At 40.4% G+C, this 22,550-nt stretch overlaps 1 protein-coding gene across 8 annotated transcripts in view; it reads right to left on the bottom strand.

Annotated features, from left to right (window-relative positions):
• Positions 1–22,550, bottom strand: part of ttll7 (tubulin tyrosine ligase-like family, member 7) — a 100,600-nt gene that overhangs the window by 41,351 nt on the left and 36,699 nt on the right. For 7 of the 8 annotated variants that reach the window (XM_061684475.1, XM_061684482.1, XM_061684474.1 and 4 more), the window contains 4 exons: positions 10,080–10,174; positions 7,568–7,715; positions 4,040–4,113; positions 313–448 (listed from right to left, as the gene is read on the bottom strand). In XM_061684475.1, the coding sequence (XP_061540459.1) occupies positions 313–448; positions 4,040–4,113; positions 7,568–7,715; positions 10,080–10,174 (453 nt within the window). The remainder of the gene's footprint in view (positions 1–312; positions 449–4,039; positions 4,114–7,567; positions 7,716–10,079; positions 10,175–22,550) is intronic. The other variant, XM_061684478.1, reaches the window with a different exon arrangement.

Raw genomic sequence — 22,550 nt, 5'->3', positions numbered from 1 at the left:
GAATTGCATCTCCTTGATTTTAAAAGCATCTGTACAGACACACTCCACGGAGATGGAGTGAATGACAGTTTGAAAAAGTGTCACATAAAAAAAGGTAAAGACAAAGCACTGTGTCACAATAGCTGCATGATTTGCACATTACCTGTTTTCAGCACCCTAATAAAAATGCAGTTTTCTTTTTTTCCATGTTTTTGTGGGGAATCTGTGCAAGTTGCTGTGTACGCGTGTCCGTGTGCGTGTGTGTCCGTGTGCACTATATTTGTGTGTGTGTATTCGCACATTTGACAGTCAGTGAGCCACCAAGATACGTGCCTTCATTTGTTTCAAAGGATTATTCATTTCCTTCTGAAGCGAGGTAGCTCGCCCAGCGAGGAAGGTCTGAAAGGCGGAAGAGAGCAGGCTTTCATACTTCTCCAACAGCAGCTTGTCGTCTGGGGGGTAAATACGTCTGTTGGCCACAGAGACACACAAAGGGAGAGAAGAGCACAGATAGTGACGGAGGATTACAGCAAAAGGGAGAAAGAAGGGTCATTAATGCAAGAAAGAAAGAAAGGTGAAAACAAAAGAGAAGGAAGAGTAGGGAAAGAGTAATTCACAAAGGAGAGATGTGGATAAAGGAGAACAACAAAGGGCTTGCAAGAAGGGTGGACGAGTGGTGACAGGAGAGGCTTGAGAGGGCTAATAAAAAAAGATGGAGTTTCGGCCATGAGAGGTTGAGGTTCTGGATCATCAGTTGCGATAGATGAATGATGAAACAAAATAAAAAAGAGCCACATGTGGTTGAAAACAAATTATTTCATTTCCATAATACAGTGTGAAATAATGAAGAGGGTGAAAACGTGAGTGGCACAAAAATCAAACAAGTGGAAACCTTGCGATAAGAAACTATAAACGTCAGTTATTCTTAATATATAACACATACCTTCACTGAAATGCCCCCCAAACCCTCAAGACTAAACTAAGACTGGTCAGTGCTTGTTTTAGACCTGAGGGGATTAGTGAAAATGTATAAACCAGAACCTGCTTATCCTGAGACTACATCTCCCAACGTGTCCAAAGTCATCAGTTTAGCCATCAAATAAAAACCATAACTAATGACTAAATAAGCATTCTCGGTGTCCACATGTGTAGTGTCAAACTGAACTTGGTCACAAAAACAGCAACACAGACACCCTGAAAGCACAAAGATTAGAAGCTATGTAATATTAACACAGCAGAAGTTGTGACCACTCTCCTGTCTTTCCTTAGCCAAATGTAATCTGAATATAGATTAAAAATTAATGTATTATTTTTTTTGGTCAATTTCTATTTACATTAGAGGCAGGAGGCAGGAGGTGCCATGCTATTCACAGTTTGTAAAAAGTAAACCTCTAAATTGGAATGTTCCTAAAAAGAAAACAGAAATATCTGGAAAAATACGCCAAATAAGTAGAAGTACAAAACCCTGTCATCAAACTAGCAAATCTCACAAGACCTTATCTTATCTCGTGATACTCTTGTCAGCTACCATAACGAGGAAAGAAATATTATGATCATAAAACCAGTGTTACGTGTGTCTCTGTCCTAGCTGCTCAATAGTACAATGTCTAAGTCAACTATAAGTTGTTGACAATAATAAAAAGAATAGAATGTACATAATACGAGAGCTAAATTTACTCCTTATGGAAAATGATTATTTTATAACTAATTGGAGTCCCATGCCAGCCAGTACTCCCGACACCCAACACAAAACCATCATCATCCGCCTCGCCAAGTGGACAGTTTAGAAAGTTTAAATGTTACTTAGAACTCTGCAGTCAACCTAAGGTGTTCAAGCCATGTTTAACATTTAAACTGCACAGCAACATATTTTTATCAAGAAGAAAAAAATCTATGTTAAAAGGTGACTTTATTTCAACAAAAGTTCAATCAGAATAAGAATAATCTTTATTTGGCAAGCATGTCAAAAACACACAAGGAATTTGTCTCCGGTAGTTGGAGCCGTTCTAGTACGACAGCAGACAGCCGTTTGACAGAAAATACTTTTGAGACATAAAAACGTAAAAACACAGTACGGAGAGTCACTGAGCAATGAAAAGTTACAGGTAATGTGGAAATACCGGTACTTTTTTTTGTTTTGTTTTTTGACAATTGTGCAAATGATGCAGTCCTCTAGCAGTTTAGAGCAGTTTTAAATGACTAATTGAGTGATAATCTGGTGCAGTGACCATTGTTCAAATGGTCCAGAGACTTCAAGAAATGTAAGCAGTTTAGAGTGACGAGCAGTGCGATCATCTGGAAGAGTGTCAATTGTGCAAATGGTGCAGATACTTCTCAAGCACATGAGTGGCCAGTATTGGTCAACAACAGATATGCCCATCAAGGATACATTTGTTTATGTTTTCCTTAAATACACTTAAAACTGTCTCTTTCTAACAGTGAACAGAAATGATCATATCTGACAGAAGCCAGTAGTTGCCGCTTCTCAAAGAGCTCTGTAAATCATGAGTGAACAGCAAAAGTTCACCACTTCAATAGTGAAGTGCACCCTTTTCTCTGAACATATGGACTTTTCATTATCACAATGAACCTCCAATACTTTTAATATAAAAGCTGAAATTATCTTTTTCCTACTAGCTTCCAGTTGGACTTGATGTTTCTGATCCCATTTATATCACATTTTCAATTCAGTAAATAGTGCCTTTCAGGTACCCTGCTTACAAAATGTTAAAAGTTGTCTGCATCTATTGATGAAGTTGCACTTATAACAGCCAAATGTGAAGGAATCCAGTCATCAGACTCCAATTTTGAGCCAGGACACCATTTGAATGCAAAGGAATCTCTCAAACAACCAGTTCAGGGTGTACCCCGCCTCCTGCCCGATGACAGCTGGGATAGGCTCCAGCACGCCCGCGACCCTAGTGAGGAGAAGCGGCTCAGAAAATGGATGGATGGATGGAATCTCTCAAAGCAGACTTTATCTTTAACTATCTGCTGATAAATATATTGGATTCCAGGCAAAATATAGCAAATAATACAAAAAATGTATATTGGGATACCTGATCATTAGGCATACACTAAGGGACAATGTGGGAAAACGACAAGTTCGTTCCCTCTTTGCAATAGCTACTCTTTTGGGAAGACATTCTATAAGATGTTGTGTCCATGGGAATTTTTGTCCATTCACCCAGAACATTAGACAGAGTTAGAAGCATAGCAATGTCCTTAAGGTGAGCAAAAATCTTATTTATTCAGAGGTGTGGACTCGAGCCATACTCGAGTCATGAATTTGATGACTTTAGACTCGACTTGACAAAATGTCATAAGCCTTGCAACTCAACTTGCACTTGAACAGCAATGACTCGTGACTTCACTTGGACTCGAGCCAACTGACTTGAAAAGACAAGTCTCAAGTATTGAGAAACAAACTGTAGCTCTCTCTCACTAGCAAGGCATACCAGTTTATTTTATTACAGGAATTTCAGAATGATGTAACCATTAAGTTGATTCTCTCACTCAAGTTTTTAGGGCATCAAACATTGTTATCATGAAACAAACTCCAAGCTTTCAGTTAGATCAAGTGAAAATGTTGCAAGCTAAACAGCCCGTGTGAGCAAAAGACAGAGGCAGAAAGGCTTTAGAAGGCTCAAGCTGTACATCAGAACTTGTTGTTGAGTCACATTGTGAGGTGGATCTGGTCCACCTGTGAGGTAACTCTGTAGAGCTGCCACTCTGTCTTTCAAGGTCTCTGCTAGTTAGCAGAGAATATAATACAAGTGCAAGGGAGAAAGCATGACTTGCAGCAAGAAGGTAAACCACACATAGTGAGTTCTATTTCGTGTTGCAAAAGAAAGCACCTTGCCGTCAATGTAATCTTTTTCCAGTTTACATCATGTTTTTTTGTAAAAATGTGTAAAAATTTAGTTTGGTCGCTTTGGCGCTGCATGTTTTCTCATTGGAGAAATCAAAGAAATCAGATGGCTCCATAATTGTAAGTTGAGCAGACATTCGTATTAGGGGTGAAGCTCCTGGAGGTAAAGTCCTTGAAAGTCTTCCTTACCTGTAGTTGCCCAGATGTTGTTTTTCATGCGCCTCTCTGCAGATCTGCTTGCGGACCTGTGCCAGTCGTTCTTTCTAGGAGAGGAGAAAACCAAAATGATACAGTCCATCCATCCATCCATTTTCTGAGCCACTTCTCCTCACTAGGGTTGCGGGCATGCTGGAGCCTATCCCAGCTATCATCGGGCAGGAGGCGGGGTGCACCCTGAACTGGTTGCCAGCCAATCGCAGGGCACATACAAACAAACCACCATCCGCACTCACATTCACACCTACGGGCAATTTTGAGTTGTCAATTAACCTACCATGCATGTTTTTGGGATGCGGGACGAAACCGGAGTCCCCGGAGAAAACCCATCCAGGCACGGGAGAACATGCAAACTCCACACAGGCGAGGCCGGGGATTGAACCCCGGTCCTCAGAACTGTGAGGCAGACGCTCTAACCAGTCTTCCACCGTGCCGCCACGATAGAGTCATTTAGGTGAAATTCTGCCTCATAGCAAAAGTCATATGCAAACTTTTCATTGATACTTTTTAATACAGGTCTTATTATGAAGCAGAGAATAGAGGTTTGCGCCAATAACAGTGAAAACTAAGTGACATGTTCATTCGATTCACCTGAATGCACACTTAATTTTTAAACTCGTACTACACACAGATTACTGCTGTGGCTCATTCAAATGCAAATCAAAGAGGGTGTGAGGCGTGACGTAAGAATAGATTTAGATGAGAAAACCTCCCACACTGAAATATAATGAAATGGTGTACACTTGGAAAAAATGGGCTTTCAGAGTCTACAAAAATGTCATTTTATTTATGCTGGAAATCTTATGGGCGTAATGACTGATTGTGCATTACAATGTGTTTCATTAACTTCACTGATGAGACTTTGGAATACATACTGACAGGTTCCTTTGAATGAACAACAATCAGCCGTTATACTGTTATACTTTGTGCATTGTTTACACTTTTAAATAGGTTTTTAAATTCGCTTGACCAAAATTGCTAAGCAAATTTTCCACATTACCGTAATTTCTCATGTACAATGCACATTTTATCCCCCCAAAAATCGTCAAAAGTCAATGGAGCGCATCATACATGGGTATAAGGAAAATGAAAAAAAATCTTTCACATTGTATACTGTAGATGTTTACCAGGACCTAGGGGTTGTGCAAAAAGTGTAGTTTCATCCCAATACGATATGTAATATCTAATCTGAAACATTTATATATATTACGGTACATTTTCACCGTGCACTCAAGAATCAAGACCTCTTCCGAGGCCCGTTATTGATATACATTCTGTAACATCCAAAATATTTGGTATTTCGTTCTGATATTTTTAGAGCTTGAAGTGGGCATAATTAGAGATGTCCACGTACATTTTGGTGATGACTGGTTGGAGTTTTTCATGTCAGGGAGCTCTTTTTTACACGGGCCAAGAATGAAGAGCTCCTCCCAGTGTATATAAAGATTCATAACATCCAAACTATTGGGCATTTTGTTGTGATATTTTCAGAGGTTGAAAAGGGCATCGTAGAGATGACCCAATACATTTTGGTGAGGAATGGTCACGGACTGGTTAGCACATGTACCTCACAGTTCTGAGGACCGGGATTCAAATCGCGTCCCCGCCTGTGTGGAGTTTGCATGTTCTCCCGGTGCCTGCGTGGGTTTTCTCCAGGCACTCCGGTTTCCTCCCACATCCCAAAAACATGCATGGCAGGTTGATTGAAGACTCTAAATTGCCCTTAGGTGTGAATGTGTGCAAGAATGGTTGTTTGTTTATTTGTGCCCTGCGATTGGCTGGCGACCAGTTCAGGGTGTACCCCGCCTCTCGCCCAAAGATTGCTGGGATAGGCTCCAGCACGCCCGCAACCCTAGTGAGAATAAGCGGAACGGAAGATGAATGAATGAATGGTCACGGTTATGTTTAGCTGTTTCTGTAGTGAGCGCATATGAAGAAGAAGACTTTTAAAGGAACCATATTTTACCAAATCAACTTTTTCCAGTATTTGGGATGTTATGTTGGCTCTGTGGTGCCTCAGTAAACATGTTAAATATGAATTAAAATCGTCCACGCATAACTGAGTTACACCCGTTTTTCTGCCAAGAGGTCTGAAATCAGGTCATTTGAATCTCTCAAGCTTATCTAGGTCACTAGCAAAAATCTCCACCTACCTCTCTGCTCCGGAGCCAGCATTGTCAACATAACAAACACATGTGCTCTCACAAGTAGTGAGGGTTGGGTATTCTACACAGAGGCAACCAATCAGAGAAAACGGGGCGGTCTGAGCTCCAGTAAATATGGAGTAAGCGATTAAAAAACTGAGTCAAACAGAAGCAGCTGTCAGAGGGGTCCTTTTCTGGAAACTAGTATAACAAACCCAAGGTGTTTTTTTAAATGAAATTGACAGTTTTATACTATGTCCATGTTAGAGAGTCACTCTATGGAGGTTTAAATAGCCAAAATGTGGGAGCTTTAACATCCATAATATAAAAAACAGTGGACGACTGGTTAACACATCTGCCTCACAGTTCTGAGGACCCGGGTTCAAATTCGGCCTTGCCTGTGTGGAGTTTGCATGTTCTTCCCGTGCCTGTGTGGGTTTTGTTCGGGTACTCCGGTTTTCCTCCCACATTCCAAAAACATGCATGGTAGGTTAATTGAAAACTCTGTAATTGTCCCTAGGTGTGAATGTGAGTGTGAATGTTTGTTTGTCTATATGTGCCCTGCGATTGGCTGGCGACCAGTTCAGGGTGTAACCCAGCTCTTGCCCAAAGTCAGCTGAAATAGGCACCAGCACGCCCGCGACCCGAGTGAGGATGAACAGTTCAGAAAATGGATGGATGGATAGATTTTGGTGGGGCACATTATACTCAAGAGCGTATTATACACTTGAAATGGTGGTAGTCTACGGAAAATGCAACAAATTGGGGAGAAGATTACAAGGTGTGTCAGAAAAGTTCCATATTTCAAACTCAAATGACAAACTAAGAGTTTTCCCCTTCAATGTGAACCATACCATTAACCAGCATATCTACAAAGAGATCCTGCTGCATTTGCTTCATTCAGTGGGCAAAAAGAGGCGAGAGCTGCTTCACCATGACAAGAAACCCTGTTCACAGCACACTGAAAATCAGACAGTTCCTGGCCGAGAAGAATATCCCCATGCTGGAGCAACATCCCTACTCACCCAACCTGGCGCCAGTGGAATCGATTAGAAGAGTTGGATGATACTAACATGGCAGTGATGATGGAGCTATGAAAGATCTCGCAAGACCCCTTGATGAAGGCCTGGTAGAGAAGGCTGGGAAATGTATGAGACTCCAGGGAGTCTCATACATTGACCAGAAGTAGGAATAGAAGGGAACTGCGAAAGGGAAAACTTGTTTGGATTTGAAGTACTGTATATTTTTTGTGACACCAGACCTGCAACTTTTCAGACACACCTCATAATTCACTGCTTGGTAAATAAAAAGCTTAAAACTAAATGTAATATAAATGTTTTCTTTGTTTACAACTTACAAGCTCCTCTCGCCTTCGCTCCAGGGTGTGACGCTGTCTCTCCCAGTCTGAGGAGGCAGCTGAGAGTTTCTTTACGGATCCGTGCCCGTAGAGCCGCCTCTGGGCCTCAGCTTTTTGCTGTGCTAGGTTGCGTTTCTTATCACTGGCTCTACACCAACACAAACAAAATACAAACGCAATGCAATGTTGACCTAAAAACAAAAGGCACTGATACAGATACCACCAGTGTATACAATTACTTGACAAAGTATTTGAAGACAAATACATTGGAACTCTGTTCAAGGACACACGCTAACCTCAGACGTTTTTCATATTTATATTACATTTTTTCCATCGGAAATAATAGTATTACAGTAGTTGAATTAATCCGACATGGGTCAGGCAATGTTTTAAGTAACATTTTAACATTCTTAAGTGTCATACAAGTGAGAAATTAAGTTATATTAAAACATTCAAAATGACAACAGTGTAATGCAAAAGTGATTCACATCACAGATGCCTCTTATGTGCTAACCTTGCACCTTAACATTGACAATAGGTCAGAATGCTTTTGGGGACCCTGGACAAATGTATTGGGACACCACTGGACTCTTAGCTTTCAATCAAATTCTATTTAATTCAAATGATTCATGTATATTATTCTTCTCTTCTCAATTTGTCTTAAAGCTTGTTGTGTCACCAAAAAGCTAGACAAAAAGCAAAGTGCGTACGAAGTTATTTGATCCGTGCTGAACTGAGCTCTTGTGGGTACGCTGGGGAGTCGATTCAATGAAATTTAGCATGATGTCACACATGACAGCAATATCAAAAACCCAAGGAATAAGCCAAACATAATTTTATAGCAAATTTTCATGTTGCTTTTAATCCTTTCTCTTTCAGTAGATATGGTATCTATGTTATAATAGTCCAAATCAGCTGAATGATGTGGTCTGAAAGTTGTCTCCGAAGGATTGCCCATAACATTTGCACTGCCAAACTACAATACAACACTACAATCAAATATGAGGGAGACAGAAAAAGTGACTGACAAAATATGACCAGACATCTAATTCAAGTGTCGGCAGTTGGTTGTCTGGAGAAAGGGCAATTTATTTTAGTCAATCGTTGGCCCTTTAAATTGGATATCGAGTGCCGTTGGGATGGGGACAGAGGTTTATCAATGTCCATGCCCGGTTGGGTCTGAATTGATCCCACGATGATACAGTTGGTTTTGTGAGCAGATACGGGGACAACCTTTGGGTGAAGTGAAACCTTTACTTTAAAAGGGAGTATCGAGCGAGGTAGAATAGAACAAAGACCACGGTCACTTCAGAATGGACATTAACATGTCAAGTGGAAAGCACCTCCCACCACCACCAGCAGCTTTTAATGATTGTCATGAAATAATGTAGGAACAGCGCAAAACTCAGTCATGAGATTATTTTTCTTTTGAGACCATTTTGATTAGAGATTTGTTTGGACGTGCTGAGCCAATGGAGGAAGTGATTTTTTTTTTCTCCTGTGGGATTTTTGCAATTCTCAATAGAGCTGACCCTACTGGATCTATTCCGCATGCAATTAATTTGTGTCTGTGTGTGTGTTTGTGAGAGAGAGAGAGAGAGAGACTTTGGAGCCGAAGAAATCCAAGTGTACAATGATCAATCAGCAGGCAAGTTCATGACCAGAAGTAGAAATAGAAGTGAACTTCCTCGATTGATCTTGTGAAAAGTTGACAAACGATTTAATGATTATTATTAACATTATTTTAAACGGAGTTTGGAAAAGGGCATCATGTTAGTGAGTGTGGTTAGCACATTCTGGGTTTGAAACAAAGCTTGGACCTTTTTGTGTTGAGTTTGTATGTTCTACCCAAGCTTGCGTGGGTTTGCTCACACATTCCCAAAATTAATTTAAGACGGAATTGTCCACCGGTGTCTGTGTGAGTTGAACAGTTGTCCGTCTGTGTGCCCTTGACTGACTAGCCACCCAGCCAAAGTCAGCTGAGATAGACTCCAGGTAACCCATGAGCCTGAACTCAATAAGCGTTATGAAATGGATGCTCTAGGAGAAACTCTGAATGTTCTGAACTCTATTGCTGTATTATTCAGAATAATGCTGCTCAAAGGAGTTGTGCCATGTCGAAGGACTTTTCGGATATTGCTCAACTTTCCACAGCTGACGTCAATGTTGTTGTAAACTAGTTGAGACTGAAACCAAGAAGTGCACTTAATTGTCCTCAAATGCATGAAGATGCATTTAATCAACAATCAATTATAAAAAATAAAAAATATATATATAATAGTTGTTTTTTTCTAGAGCGAAAACCACACATCTTTTTTAGGATGTTATTATCCCTGTGTGATGAGTCAAAGAGCAAGTTAGAGCAACAGGATTGTACAGGGACATCAGATCAAACTGTTTTGCTAAATAAAGAACTCCGGCCCTCTAAATTTCCCAAAAGTAAAGTCTGAAGTTGGCTTTGCACTTGAAACATAACGGACCCTAAATTGAAATATGTTGAATGGAACATTACCTAATGTTGAGTAGTTTCAGAGCGTTGAGCAAAACTCCTCTCTTTACGTCAAAATCAATCTTCTGATCTGTCCCAAAGCTTGGCGCTCGATTGATCTGTTAGAGAGAGCAAGGGTGAATATATATTTTTTCTACTTCATCTACTTTTGTCATCCAGATCATTGTAATCATCACTTATTGTTTTTTCTCAAATTAAATAGGGAGACATTCTAGCCCACTAAAAAGGGAATCTCTGAAAAGAGAATAAACTTTTTTGATGAAAATAAAACGGGAGGAAGATGGAAGGTAATTTTTGTTTGCATGAGAGCGTGACCCTAACCATTTAAAACAGCGTAAGCAATGCCAAACCCAAGTAAAACCTACAAATACAAACTACAGCACTACAACTGTCAATAATCAACATTAATAATAATCCTGCATGGGAACATCAACAAACAAGAACATATTCCATCATATTCAATTAAAAGAGTTCTCTCAGTTAGTAGAGAAACCCAACAGAATAGGAAGACACACAAGCCCAGTGATTACCAACAAGTGTGCAGTGGCACAGCGGGAGGTGATCCAATTTCACTTAATTTGTCAGAAAATTATTTGTTAGTTACAATATCTATCTCACCTCCTTTAAATCAAAAAGAAAAAAATTTGAACGTAAACCTGGCTAGTGATGAAAGGAAAACAAACAACTTGAGTGTAAGGCAGATAAAAGCATATCGTTAACTTGCTTCCATATTTATGATTTTTTAGATTTTGAAGGTTTGTGAGTTTCAAAATATAAGCAGTAGAAAATGGATGGATACTGTATGTTTCAGATTTCTACGAAAAAAACAAACAAAAACCAAAACACAGTTTAGCAGATTCAAGTTGAAAGAAATTTAGTCGTGTCTGGTCAATATATCCGTCTTAAAAATGGTTCAGTCATCCATACCCTCTTTTTGTAAAGCTGTTCAACATACGATATTGGTCAAAGATCAACAATGATCCATCCACTCAGGAGTTTAAGAAAAACGGAGTGTAAAAACAACATCAGACCTTTTAGAACCAGAAAGATTTTTGAGAAACCATCCCTTTACAGAGATGTGCAAAGTCTCTGGGACTCAGGAACTCCATCCCTACTCCGAAAGAGTCATTGCTAATCCTCACACAAAGGTGCTTACTGTGCTGTGACAGATTGGGGAACAAAGCTGTAAGACGATATTTCACAACCATAACCAACCTCCCAGGAACTGACCGAGCCATGTTCCTGACCGTGGTTGCCAGCAATGGGGCAGTATGTTTAAAAAAGGGAAGAGCCAGCGCAAAACTAAGTGACGTCATACTGTCAAACTGCCCTCTCCATCAACACAAAATTATCTTTCATCAAGCATTTTTAACATCATCATCATCATCTCAGCTATTGCAATCTACTGTCCTACGAATTTTTGTTCTTTTGAGTTGTCAAGAGTTGTTAACGCTCCCAAAAAAAACTTTCATTTGAGGTCAGTATGGTGCGATCGTGGCAGGGTGGCGTTAGACACACTACGGACCACTGAGAAATGTTACTTTGGTATGACAACAGAAATGTAAATTGAAGACAAACTGCCATTTGTTTCTTGTTTAGAGAAAATGTCATGTTTCTGTTCTTTGTTGAATTCACTGGAAGGTTACTTTGATTGGCTGGCAACCACTTCAGGGTGTACCCTGCCTCTCGCCCGAAGGTAGCTGGGATAGGCTTCAGTACACTTACATTGTGTCGCATTGATATGTATCAATGATGTTTTCATACTTTAAAGCTTTGGAGAAACTGGTGTGATTTCTACTGGTACAGTTACAAAGACAATATCTTATGTTATTCACAGGGCAACTTGGTTTAGTGTTATGTTGAATGAATGCTGAATGAACCAGAACCAGTGTATTATTTTCTGCTTTGGTCCACAGCCAAATTAGCTGATGCAGCTATGACTATCCCATCTGCCTATCCCATGGTGGAAAACCAACCCACATCAAATTTACCATTTCAAACTGTACAAACCAAACTGAACTACTGGTGGAAATTATACTTACCATATGCAAGCCTGAAGCATTTGCACAACATTATTTTAACTTGTGAGGCCATCGCTGCTCATCTCTTCACATGTCCACAAATACCAACCACTAAGTGCCGAGTGTTTATGAATGGACTACTTAATACCTTTTTACTGAAGTCCGGTACAAAGGCTGTATGTCTAATTTGTTAAGAAACCATTGCGGTTTTAGAGGAATATAACATCAGCTGTCACTTTTCTACCAAGCATGCTGATTATGCTAACAGCCAATCAACGCAGGAACTGATGGCTACAGCTCAGCGGTTAAAATCAAGTTTGTAGGCTCAGCAAAACACCTTTATCTGACAAACTGCAATCCAAGATTCAGTCACACAAGACCCTGAAACAGCGCCAGGGGAGCTGCAGATGGAACTGATTGATCTCCAATGTGATATTGTCTTAAACGAGAAGTTCAACTCTCTAACTGGATGAGTTTTATGCTTCATTAAGCACAGACAATTTTCCAAAAATCCAGAAGATGGCACACAGGATGCTGGTGGTGTTTGGCTCTACATATGTGTGTAAACAGACTTTTAGTGTGATGAACACCAACAAAACATCCTACAGATCCCAGCTGAGGGATGAACACCTCAGATGTGTTCTGATAATTGCCACAAAACTAACACCAGACTTTGATGCACTGGCAAAAAAAACCAACAACAAAACAACACTTTTCCCATTAAAATAAATCTAAGTATTAACACTAAAATGCTTTTTTTATTATTTTTTTTTGTATTTTTGATATGTAAGCAGGCGGTGGACGACTGGTTAGAGCTTCTGCCTCACAGTTCTGAGGACCGGGGTTCAAATCCCGGCCCCGCCTGTGTGGCATTTGCATGTTCTCCCCGTGCCTGCGTGGGTTTTCTCCGGGCACTCCGGTTTCCTCCCACATCCCAAAAACATGCAGGGTAGGTTAATTGACAACTCTAAATTTCCCATTGGTGTGAATGTGAGTGTGAATGGTTGTTTGATTGTATGTGCCCTGCGATTGGGTGGCAACCAGTTCAGGGTGTACCCCGCGATGATAGCTGGGATAGACTCCAGCACGCCCGCGAGCCTAGTGAGGAGAAGCAACTCAGAAAATGGATGGATGGATGGATGGATATGTAAGCATCTGGTCCTGGCTTGGCCGCCTGTCAAATTTTAAAAGTCAATGTGGCCCCTGAGCCAAAAAGTTTGCCCACCCCTGGTCTAGTTGCTACCTTATTCATCTCTCCCTCTGTATTTCACCGTTTCCCTTCACTGGCAAAGGAAGTCTGGCCAGTCTGGTCCTAATGAACCCCTGCAAGCTCCCAAAGCCCCCACTCTGATTTCCTTAAGTGACTCTGGCAGGATCTTAGAGGAGCCCTTGGTTGCTCCAAGACGCATTCAATAAAAATGTCAGATGAAAAGATTAGACACCCCTTTTACTCCAGCTTTGATTCTTTTTAGCATCGGTATGGCATCAATATAACCCAAATATCACTTAGTCAAACAGCAGCGTAAGCATGCAGGAAAGAACGTATGTCAGTACCTTTTCACAGGACATCTTTATCCTCTTATGTTCACCCAATTATGCATACCAAGATCAGAGGCTGAGCTGCAAATCGTTCATATTCTGTATACTGTAGAATGCTTTGTCATCTTTACCTCCACTCTAAAGTTTATGTACCTGCCATATTACAACCCCAATTCCAAGTTGGGACATTGTGTTAAACATAAATAAAAACAGAATACAGAATACAAAATTCTGTACAGAATTGTACAGAATACAAAACAGAATTTGCGGGAGTGCTGGAGCCTATTCCAGCTATCATCGGGCAGGAGGCGGGGTACACCCTGAACTGGTTGCCAGCCAATCGCAGGGCACACATAAACAAACAACCATTCGCACTCACATTCACACCTAGGGGCAATTTAGAGACTTCAATTAAGCTACCATGCAGGTTTTTGGGATGTGGGAGGAAACCGGAGTGCCCGGAGAAAACCCACGCAGGCACGGGGAGAACATGCAAACTCCACACAGGCAGGATTGAACCCCGGTCCACAGAACTGTGAGGCAGACGCTCTAACCAGTCTCCACCATGCTGCCTTTTTGTGTGTTTAAAAAAAATAGTTGGGATGAAGAGTAACACAAATACATGAAAAATACATAAAAAATATATATCTCAGCTATTATTTCAGCTATATTTCAGCTATATGATTTGCAAATCATGTTCAACCTATATTTAATTAAATACACTACAAAGACAAGATATTTAATGTTCAAACTGTTCAAACTGATAAAGTTGATTGTTTTTAGCAAATAATCATTAACTGCAACACGTTCCAAAAAAGCTGGGACAGGGTCATGTTTACCACTGTGTTACATCACCTTTTCTTTTAACAACATTCAATAAACGTTTGGGAACTGAGGACACTAATTGTTTATTTCACGTTTACTTAAGCACCATAGAGCCAATGTAACATCCTAAATACAACCCCAATTCCAATGAAGTTGGGACGTTGTGTTAAACACAAATAAAAACAGAATACAATGATTTGCAAATCATGTTCAACCTATATTTAATTGAATACGCTACAGAGACAAGATCTTTAATGTTCAAACTGATAAACTTTATTCTTTTCAGCAAATAATCATTAACTTGGAATATTATGGCTGCAACACATTCCAAAAAAGCTGGCACAGGTGGCAAAAAAGTTGAAGAATGCTCATCAAACACCTGCTTTGGACATCCCACAGGTGAACAGGCTAATTGGGAACAGGTGGGTGCCATGATTGGGTAGAAAAGGAGAATTGCTCAGTCATTCACAAGCAAAGATGGGGCGAGGTTCACGTGCGTGAGAAAATAGTCGAACAGTTTAAGGACAATGTTCCTCAATGTATAATTGCAAGGAATTTAGGGATTTCATCATCTACGGTCCATAATATCATCAAAAGGTTCAGAGAATCTGGAGAAATCACTACATGTAAGCGGCAAGGCCGAAAACCAACATTGAATGCCCGTGACCTTTGATCCCTCAGGCGGCACTGCATCAAAAACCGACATCAATGTGTAAAGGGTATCACCACATGGGCTCAGAAACACTTCAGAAAACCAATGTCTGTAAATACAGTTTGGCGCTACATCCGTAAGTGCAACTTGAAACTCAACTTTGCAAAGCAAAAGCCATTTATCAACAACACCCAGAAACGCCCCCGGCTTCTCTGGGCCCGAGCTCATCTAAGATGGACTGATGCAAAGTGGAAAAGTGTTCTGTGGTCCGACGAGTCCACATTTCAAATTGTTTTTGGAAATTGTGGACGTCCTGTCCTCCAGGCCAAAGAGGAAAAGAACCATTCGGACTGTTATGGACGCAAAGTTCGAAAGTCAGCATCTGTAATGGTATGGGGTTGTGTTATTGCCAATGGCATGGGTAACTTACACATCTGTGAAGGCACCATTAATGCTGAAAGGTACATACAGGTTTTGGAGAAACATATGTTGCCATCCAAGCAACGTCTTTTTCATGGACGCCCCTGCTTATTTCAGCAAGACAAAACCTAACCACATTCTGCACGTCTTACAACAGCGTGGCTTCGTACTAAAAGAGTGCGGGTACTAGACTGGCCTGCCTGCAGTCCAGACCTGTCTCCCATTGAAAATGTGTGGCGAAATATGAAGCGTAAAATACGACAATGGAGACCCTGGACTGTTGAACAGCTGAAGCTGTACATCAAGCAAGAATGGGAAAGAATTCTACCTACAAAGCTTCAACAATTAGTGTCCTCAGTTCCCAAACGTTTATTGAATGTTGTTAAAAGGAAAGGTAATGTAACACAGTGGTAAACATGACCCTGTCCCAGCTTTTTTGGAACGTGTTATAAAATTCTAAGTTAATGATTATTTGTTAAAACAATATCTTGTCTTTGTAGTGTATTTAATTAAATATAGGTTGAACATGATTTGAAAATCCTTGTATTCTGTTTTTATTTATGCTTAACACAATGTCCCAACTTCATTGGAATTGGGGTTGTACATATGTGTACGTGCTTTCCACAAAACCCTTTCCATTTTCATTTTTTCTCACTGTATAATGCATTAATCATTTTGCATAGGATGCATAGGCTACGTGTCTATAAAGCTTTGGTATTTGGTAAATGGGGAATGTATACTTCTGAGTGTCATTGAAATGATGTCTGTTTAGATTCTCAGTCCCATCTAAATGTGCCCTGTTATTACTGTTACTAACTTTGGGATAATCATAATGTAGCTTAGCAACACATCCATCCATCCATTTTCTGAGCCGCTTATCCTCACTTGGGTCGCGGGAGCGCTGGAGCCTATCCAAGCTATCTTCGGACAGGAGACGGGGAACACCCTGAACTGGTTGCCAGCCAATCGCAGGGCACATACAAACAAACAACCATTCGCACTCACATTGTCACCTATGGGCAATTTAGAGTCTTCAATCAAGCAATTAGCAACCATTATCACTAATAATATGACATAAATTATTGTGGAAATTTATTTAGTGTCTGTGGCTTATAACAACATGGTAATGGTGATAGCCCAACAACAATCAGCCTTCTTTTCCAAAACAAACCAGCATCCATTCTCTCTGGAGAAGTAGTCAAACAAGTTCAAGGTCTCCTCTTGATTAATCAGTTCAGTAAAATTCCTCCTCCTTATTATTCTAAGCAGTGCGTAAACAACCACTGCTTTGACAAGGCTCCCAATCTGCCCCGCACACTGGCAGGTATTGGCATAGTCCAACTGTTGCAAGAACTAAGTGTTTGTTAAAGAGCAATTGTGGAAAGAGCAAGGGAGGGAGAGCGCAGAAGAGCGACTACACAACGGACAGACAGAGAGAGACACACAGTTACAGTGGATATAAGACAACACACCCCTGTGCAAATGCCAGGTTTTTGTGACAGACCAAGATAAATCATTTCAAAACTGTAAACACAATTGCCACCATTAATGTAACCTATGTAAGGTTCAATTAAAAAAATATTTATATTTTCAAGAGGGGAAATAAAAATAAACAACTAAGATAATGTGGTTGCACAAGTGTGCACACCCTCCTAACTGCAAATGTGCCTGTGTTCAGAGTTAACCAATCACATTCAAACTCATTTTAAATGAGAGTCAACAAAAATGTGCCTCATTTAAAGTGCCTCTGATTAACTAAGTTTGGATGTTCTAGTTGTCTTGTCCTATCGATTTTCAGAATATCGAGTTCTGAGGACCGGGGTTCAAATCCCGGCCCCGCCTGTGTGGAGTTTGCATGTTCTCTCCGTGCCTGTGTGGGTTTTCTCCGGGCACTGAGATCTGCCACAAAGAACTGTGAGGGAGATGTGCTAACCCATAGGTGTCAAACTCAAGGCCTGGGGGCCAGATGTGGCCCGCAAAAGCAAATCATGCTCGTCAACTTCCGAGATTTTTGCTAAAATCTGTACCCAAATTCCAAATTGTCATAATAATAAACAATATGTTGAGATATTGCATTTTTCTGTTACCAAACCCTTCTTCGACAGGAACTTAAACAATACTTGAACAAACTATTATCCTTCTCTTCTGATTTCAAAACTAGTTATCTCTCAATTTGTTGTGTAATGGTAATATGTTTTGGTGATGATTAAATATTTATATGGTTTCAGTGTTCTAACGGCCCTCTGAGGGAAATCATAACTGCAATGCGGCCTGAGACAAAAAAAAAAGAGTTTGACACCCCTATGCTAACCAGTCATCCACCATGCCGCGCTATATATATAGATATAGATAGATAGATATAAATATATCTGGGACAAAATATATTTTTCTTCCAAGCATCCCATACACATTCACGCACATCTCTATGTCCCTTATTTACATGCAGTATACTGTGTATCTTCTGCCTCCAAGACATGCATGCACACAGTCACACTGTCAGTGGCATTGCTACGCATGATAAATGACTAAATGCTGAGGTGTGTTTTCAAGTGCTCCATATATGAGGCAAGTGCAGCCCTAATTTGATACTTATTCTATGAAATAGTCAGTTTACAGGAAAATGGATGTGGATAGAAGCAGACACCCCCATACGTCAATGTAATTATTCCTTAATAAACCCTTTTATGAGTCAAAGCATGGCTTGTAGGTATCTACTGCCACCTACAGTTTACGGGGGAAAAAACAAACCTCCTCAGAGCCTGAGACAAAAGCAATGAGCATTTAAGTAAGAATGAACCCCACTAAGTGCAGCAGATTAATCAAAGGCAGACGTAAAATAAAAAAATATATATTACAAAATCAGGGAAAGGGGATTAGAGCAAGGCAATTAGGAATATAAAACTATGTGTTCACTGTCATTTTTCATAGAATTCAATCAATTGAATGAGGAGAACTTACAGTACCGTACATACATATAGGTATCAAGTAAATCATCATCACCATGTATGCAGGATAATGGAGGTTACTGGAGGGGTTACAAAATAGGTTAACGCCTGCCAAAGAGCTAAATTATCCCTCCAAAGATTAAATGTTATGGTTACGGTTGCTGTTCAGATTTACAACTGTAGGAACACAAAACTTTAACCTCACAGAGGATTCACTGCACAGACCAAAGAGAGTTAAAATTCACATGGCTACCAAAGCAAGAGACAGTATTTATTCTGTATGAGAAATTAAGTATTTGCAGCACTTGCATTCCATTTGCAGTGTTGGGAGGTAATGGAGAAAAAACATCCATGTGTGGGTTTCTTTGTGTACGTGAGTATTGTGGCATCTGTTTACACTTGCCATTGCAGATTAGTCCCCACAAACACACATATATTTGCACTCAAAAGTAAAGGAAGTCTGGATTATGTTGGCTCTGAGGGATGGACAGTTAAACCAAACTCATCTTGAAGCAATCGGGTGGAGCGCACTAAAAGAGAGGAAAGTTGCATGAAGGGAGGGAGGAGCTGACGTATCACTGCCCTTGGGGAAGCAGTCCAGCTGCAGTCTGTCGGTCTGTTGTCATTATGCGAATTCACACACAACCGCAGACACGCACACTCACACTGAGACACAAACATCCCATGCCACGGTTGACCAAACCATGCCCGCCTCATTAGTTGCCAATCACTCTGCACAACCCTTCTCGAGCAGCAGGGGGGATAGAAAATGGGAAGGAATGGATGGAGAGATGTAATCACAACCATCAATAATCACACTGTCTGCACTGCAGCATGTACTGGCATCTCTGGGGTTCCAGTGACTATAATGAGGCTGGACCTCAATCTTTTTGTCTTTTGTGGCGGTCCGTGGACACCTTCTGGAACCTTGCAAAAATGATAAATTATAGCTTATTCTGTATTAATTCACTGCATCCATACTGTTTCGCCAGCCCCCTTCAAAAATAAGCATAGTCCTAAACTTGAACAGAGAATGCCTTGCACATAATAAGTTACATTTAATTAAAATCACTCTTAATTTGGAGAGTCGTGTCATTCTAAAATTTGTATACAACTCCACTTGCTTTTTAAGGTGTGTGGATGTGGGTTATACTTATGCATTACAATCTGACTATTAACATTGTTTCCTCATTTTTCGAACAGCTTTTAAAAATGGTAAAAGCTGGCACTTGGTTGAGTTAGTACTACAACAAGGCAGGTTAGGGTTTAAGCCTAGTTTGTGATGTTGAGGTTAAAGATGACAGGGGGTACAATTTGTCTGTCTATTACGAGAGATCAGATACAACTACGCTGCATGCGTTGCAGACACAGTAATAGTTAAATTAAATGTCTCCTCTAAGGAATACAGTACATGCTGTCTAGGCTACTTTAATGAAAACGTCTTGTTTGGGTGAGGGTCTGTATGTACACAAATCTATTCATAAAATAATCATTGTACAGTTGGGGTAACATTAACCCTTTCATTTCCCATGAAGCTCTATACTTTGTCTTACCAAGGCATTTCTTAACAGTGCTATGCATCCAACTTTATCTGTGAATAGTTTAAAACCACCGGGGTTCAATCCCCGGCCACGCCTGTGTGGAGTTTGCATGTTCTCCCCGTGCCTGCGTGGGTTTTCTCCGGGCACTCCGGTTTCCTCCCACATCCCAAAAACATGCATGGTAGGTTAATTGACAACTCTATATTGCCCGTGGGTGTGAATGTGAGCGAGGGTGGTTGTTTGTTTGTATGTGCCCTGCGATTGGCTGGCAACCAGTTCTGGGTGTACCCCGCCCCCTGCCCGATGATAGCTGGGATAGGCTCCAGCACGCCCGCGACCCTAGTGAGAAGAAGCGGCTCAGAAAATGGATGGATAGTTTAAAACCATTTTCTGTGTCCCAGTGGATGAATCAAGCTCCAAAATGGCATGCTTGAATGAGTTTGGTGTGGAAGCACTTCTTTGGGATGAATTAAAACAGATATTGTGAGCCAGGCGCTCTCTCAGTGACCTTGCCAGTCAATAGCAAAAGGGGGATTGAGCAGGAGTCATTCTGCGCAAACATTCGCTATGTTAACCACTATAGGTACTACCAGGTTACAAAAAAGCCTGTCTCTCTTTGTTTCTCCCATCTCTCTCCAATTACTGACCTTAATTTAAGTGCCGTCAATCTGAACTGTAATTTCTGCTCTGTGAAGATATTAAGCAGTATGCATTAGTCAATAGTCTCAATTTACATATTCTGTTCATATTTTTGCATCTTAGTTCCAAAGACTTTCTCCAAAATTGCTGCTTTTGGTCTGTCTTTAATGGGGGGGATGTGAGAGGAAGACATGTTCCTTTTCAATCACCAGCCTCCTACACACTCTCAGAAAATGACATGACTTCAGCACAAATGCAACGGAAATTTAATGTGACAGCATCTTCTATTTGATACCATCTAGCTTTCAGGTATCCATCTGGCTTTGAGTTTACACAGGTTGAAGTTCCATTTCCTGGCTGCAAGTATGTATGTCCAACACCCAACTTTGGCATTTGAAGGCGTAAGAGAGGATGACAGTGTCGGAACAGCAAACCGGGTAAAGCAGCAAGCAGGCGTGGCATGGATAATTCACAATGACACCAACAGTGAAATCTGAGAAGTTGCATCTATAAATTCAAAACAAACCTGAAGAAGATGAGCTTGTGTTTCCATTCCTGGCACGACTCTTACCGTTTTGGAAGGAAATAAAAATTTAAAAATAGTGAAATGGTTTGAAATAGATTTAATTAACCTCAAACTGTAGCAAAGTAATCTGTCAGTGAATTCAATTCAAGCTTGAGGGTTTGCCATAGGGCACGGTTTGCAGAAAGCCTGTCCTCGCTGCGTATAACGTCCCTATTGAATAGAAATGCACATCAACAGGCTACAGATGTAATAAAGTTATTTTCATACTTGACAGCCTGCACAGAGAGCATTTAAGAAAGGCTCTTGATTCTCACAACTATCCCCTGACTAATTATTTTGAGTTTTGGAAATAAATGACTGTTGCTGTAAATGTTGCATGAAAGACAAGTAGGTGTATGTGTGAAGAATGTTAATTGATGAACATTACTGAGAGTTTCTCGTCGCACAGGGGGGCTCATTACTCCTGGAGTGGAACAACTGCATTCATGGCTCTGTACCATGTGTTACACAGGAACACACGCACGCACGCACACGCACACACGCGCGCGCAGTCAGAATGTAATAAAGTACCACAACTCATGCAGCCTTTATCATGTTATCCAACTGCTCAGTCACAAACCAAAAAGCCAGATGACGAAATGAAAACTCCCAAACACAGACTATAAATATCATTTCCTCTATCAGTTCAAAGGAGAAAAATAACCACATTGAAGTAAAATATAATTTCTAAGAATTAAGTAATACAGTCCTACTTAATATAATTAATAATTAAATATTCAATATTACATCAACAAATATGTAGGGCCATTAACCAGTCATTTTTTTAACAACTAGCTAATGACTACTGTATGGCAGATCTCTAAAGAGAAAGACTGACTGCTCTGTGTCACAATTGTGTGCATATTTTAACAGTTACTCATAAAAATCTGATGTAGAATTACAACAATATTCTTTCAATATTACATTTTAAATAAAATTAAAGGAATAAATTATCCTATGTTTAATTCTCCTCAATATTACGACTTATAATTACAACTTTATCTCTTTATTCTTCCAATATTTTTTCCAGTGTGACCTTGGTAAGTCTACTTCATGTATGTAACATCATGTTCATATTAGCAGTGTCTTTTTAGGTGGCGTGATGGTGGAGAACCACACAAAACTCCCCCTTGCATTCACCAATTTAGTCAATTGTGGGAGGGCAAGGAATGGAAGTAGGGAGATGGTGGGAGTGTTGCCCAGTCAGTTTAGGTTTAAGGATTTAGGTCAGGCTTTAACTCACTTGTTGACATGAAAATGGTCAGCTACAAATCCTGAAATGGACTCTACATTGAAGCCCACCTTGTGATGAGTGACACTTGTGAGA

The sequence above is a fragment of the Phycodurus eques genome, chromosome 8, assembly GCF_024500275.1.
Source record: "Phycodurus eques isolate BA_2022a chromosome 8, UOR_Pequ_1.1, whole genome shotgun sequence".
NCBI lineage: Eukaryota > Metazoa > Chordata > Actinopteri > Syngnathiformes > Syngnathidae > Phycodurus > Phycodurus eques.
This window is presented reverse-complemented; position numbering and strand designations above follow the sequence as displayed.